This window comes from Colobus angolensis, unplaced genomic scaffold (assembly GCF_000951035.1).
Source record: "Colobus angolensis palliatus isolate OR3802 unplaced genomic scaffold, Cang.pa_1.0 Scaffold42, whole genome shotgun sequence".
Taxonomy (NCBI): domain Eukaryota; kingdom Metazoa; phylum Chordata; class Mammalia; order Primates; family Cercopithecidae; genus Colobus; species Colobus angolensis.
In genome coordinates, this window is record NW_012117599.1 from 1,399,732 (window position 1) to 1,403,549 (window position 3,818).

At 49.8% G+C, this 3,818-nt stretch overlaps 1 protein-coding gene across 1 annotated transcript in view; it reads right to left on the reverse strand.

Annotated features, from left to right (window-relative positions):
* ANKRD39 (ankyrin repeat domain 39) overlaps positions 1–3,818 on the reverse strand; it is a 6,402-nt gene extending 2,584 nt beyond the window's left edge. Inside the window, exons 1-2 of the mRNA XM_011956647.1 lie at positions 3,687–3,818; positions 2,744–2,947 (exon numbers count right to left, since the gene is read on the reverse strand). Coding sequence (XP_011812037.1) covers positions 2,744–2,947; positions 3,687–3,818 — 336 coding nt within the window. The remainder of the gene's footprint in view (positions 1–2,743; positions 2,948–3,686) is intronic.

Genomic DNA, 3,818 nt, shown 5'->3' on the forward strand with positions numbered 1-3,818 from the left:
GGTTGCAGTGAGCTGAGATTGTGCCACTGCACTCCAGCCTGGGCGACAGAATAAGACTCTATCTCAAAAAAATAAAACAAAACAAAACAAAAACACAATAAAGAAAAACGCACGTATCTCACATTTGCATTATCTGCATGACAGAAAATAGGACAGAGATGCACCTAACTACAGTAACACCAGTCAGGATACCCACAACAGCATCCTGGCTGTTTACATCCACCATGTGAGCTGTAGCAGGAAAATGTCTGAGCAACATCATTAAAAACAATCTGTCTATCCAATTGGCAAGGATTTTTTAAAAAACCCAACATTCAGCTCTTCAGTCAGCCTGTATTCACTGGGCATCTGTGCTAAGTGCTAAGCCTGCAATGTTTTTTTGGGTTTTTTTTGAGACGGGATATCTCTGTGTCACCCAGGCTGGAGCCCAGTGGCACGATCTCAGCTCACTAGAGCCTCCACCCCCCAGATTCAAGTGATTCTCATGCCTCAGTCTCCCAAGGAGCTGGAATTACAGGTGTGTGCCACCACACCTGGCTTTTTTTTGTTTTTTTTGAGACGGAGTTTCGCTCTTGTTGCCCAGGCTGGAGTGCAAGGGCGCAGTCTCGGCTCACCGCAACCTCTGCCTTCCGGGTTCAAGTGATTCTCCTGCTTCAGCCTCCTGAGTAGCTATGATTACAGGCACATGCTACCACACCTGCCTAATTTTGTATTTTTAGTAGAGACGGGATTTCTCCATGTTGGCCACGCTGGTCTTGAACTCCCGACCTCAGATGATCTGCCCGCCTCAGCCTCCCAAAGTGCTGGGATTACAGGTGTGAGCTACCATGCCCGGCCTAATTTTTGTATTGTTAGTAGAGATGGGTTTTGCCACGTTGCCCAGGCTGGCGTTGAACTCCTGGACTCAGGCAGTCGGCCTGCCGTGGCCTCCCAAAGTGCTGGGATTCCAGGTGTGAGCTTTGCGCCCAGTCCAGCTACAACAATTTAAACAGGGCAAAGCCCCAGCTGTTTCTACTGAGACACGCAGACCCCAAACAGGGAATTCCAGGGGTAGAGGAATTAGGAAAAGCTGAGCCCATGGTACGTACAGCTAGGCATACATCCAAGTGAGCTAACCGTGTCTAGGGATCAGGAAAGGCTCTCGCGGGGTGTGATATGTGAGCCGAGATCCACAGAAAAGGGCAGAAACAAGTCAGATAACAAACGCGAGGGCAGAGGTACCCAGACAGGGGACAACTTGTTATACATGGCTCTGGGGGGACAGAGCAGTAGGTTCCAGAAAATTAAAATGGCTGGATGTGGTAGCTCACACCTGTAATCCCAACACTTTGGGAGGACTGCTAGGGCTCAGGAGTCGAGGAGAGTGACAGACCCTGTCTCTACTACTAATAATGATTATTTTAAAAGCCTGGGCAATGTGGTGAAGCTGTTTTTACAAAAATTAGCCAGGCATGGTGGCATGTGCCTGTAGTGCCAGCTACTTGGGAGGCTGAGGTGGGAGCATTGCTTGAGCCCAGGAGGTCGAGGCTACAAGTGAGCTGTGATCGTGCCAGTGTACTCCAGCCTGGGTGAAAAAGTGAGACCCTGTCTCTAAAATAAAATGAAATAAAATAGCTGGCCATGGTGGTGCAGGCATGTATAGTCCCAGCTACTCAGGAGGCTACGGTGGGAGGATCTCTCAAGCCCAGGAAGTCGAGGCTGCAGTGGGCTGTAATCATGCCACTGCCCTCCAACCTGGGTGACAGAGCGAGATCCTGTCTCAAAAAAAAAAAAAAGAGAGAAGAAAAAAGAAAAATGATTAGTAGGGCCTCTGAGTGTAACAGACCGGGGATAAGAGCTCAGGAGAAAACTGGAGGGATGGGGAAAAAAGACAAAAAAGGAAAAAAAAAAAACAAACTGGAGAAGGGGGCAGGAGCGAACCCCAGGAAACCGTCACAGTAACTCACGGACCTGGAAAAAGCAAAACATCAAGGACTCCAGGTGGGGGCGTGGCGTGATCAGAACTGCTTTAAACCATCGCTCCCGGGGGAAATCAAAGAAGGGGCAAGAGGGGACTAGATTTACACATATATGATCTATACACATATGCCACACATGCATAGACCGCCTCTCAAAGGTGCCTGCAAACTCAGTCAAGTGGCTGAGCAGGGTAGCTCACACCTGTAATCTCAGCACTTAGGGAGGCAGAGGCAGGAGGATCAACTGAGCCCAGGAGTCTGAGACCAGCCTGGGCAACACAGTGAGACCCCATTCCTCACAAAAAAGGAAAAACAATCGGTAAAGTGAATGCCTCAAAGGATGGGCCTAGAAGGCTGAGGGATGAGGAGCTGGGTGGGAGGGAAACTGGCTTTCATGGCATGCCTTGTTGACTCTTCAGATTGTTCACCATGTGTAGGTATTTCCAGCTAGAAAGAGTTTTTAAATGATCACTCCAGCTAGCATATAGCAAGTGGACTCCAGGGACAGGCAAGAGTATGCATAAGTTTCAGAAAACTACCTGAGGAAGGCTGCATGCCATGTCTCTAAGGGTAAGAAAACTGAAGCGCCACGGGACATTTTAATTTACACGCTCAGAAGAAAAGGCTGGAGATTTATCCATTAGTCCTAAAGTGATGACAGATGGGCAAGGGGATTACAAATGATTTTAATTGTCTTCTCTGATTTCCTGTTTTCCCCATGTTTTCTACATGAACATGTTATAACTTCAAGGAAAGAACATTTTTGGAAGGGGGAACGGGCCCACCTTATGCAGACTGGTCATGCCGTCGTCATCCACCACCCTGGGGTTGGACCCATGTGACAGCAGGAGCCGCGCGATTTCAGTGTGCCCGCAGTAGCTGGCTCGGTGCAGAGCAGTGGCACCCCCGTGGGTCTGGGCATCACACTTAGCTCCGTTTTCCAGCAGGAACTGGCACACGGCGTAATGCCCATTGCGGCTGGCGTAGTGCTGCAGGGAACAGAGACCGAGGTCAGACGGGAGAAGCCAGGCAGGGGACAAGGGTGGTGGAGAGGTGAGAGCGTGCCCCCCCTGCAGCGAGGGGCCTGGAGTCATCTCAGGTTCCACCCCCAGCAGTCGTGTGACCCGGGCAAGCTTCTGCATGCCTAACCTGAGTTTGTCCAACTGAAAAATGGGGAAAATGATCATTCCTATCTCACAGAATTGTTACGAAAATAAAACTAAATCACTGGCTGGGTGCAGTGGCTCACACCTATAATCCTAGCACTTTGGGAAGCCGAGGCAGATGGATCACCTGAAGTCAGGAGTTCGAGACCAGCCTGGCCAACATGGTGAAAACCCATCTGTACTAAAAATACAAAAATTAGCTGGATGTGGTGGCGCGTACCTGTAGTCCCAGCTACTCGGGAGGCTAAGGCAGGAGAATCGCTTGAACCTGGGAGGCGGAGGTTGCAGTGAGCTGAGATCACGTCACTGTACTCCAGCCTGGGTAACAAGAGTGAGACTGCATCTCAAAACAAAACAAAACCAAACCTAAATCACTGATGTAAAGCTCTCACGCTAATTTAAAAAATCCAGGTTCATATGATGCTTAAAAAGAGAAATTTTGCTGGAAGAGAAGAAAGGGAGGGAGGAGGTAAAAGTTAACCATCAATCCTCCTCCTCACAGAGCAGGCGTCTCCTGAGTGAACGCTTCTGTCTCCTGACCCTGTGCTCCTCCTTGGCTCACCAGTGCAGTGTACCCGGCTGAGTCGGGCTGACTCGGGTCCTCAGCCTTCTGGATTAAATGCTTCACTCGGCCCAGGTCTCCATTCAGGGCTGCCGACCAGATTCCTGCAGATAACCAACCAAAGGACTGCAT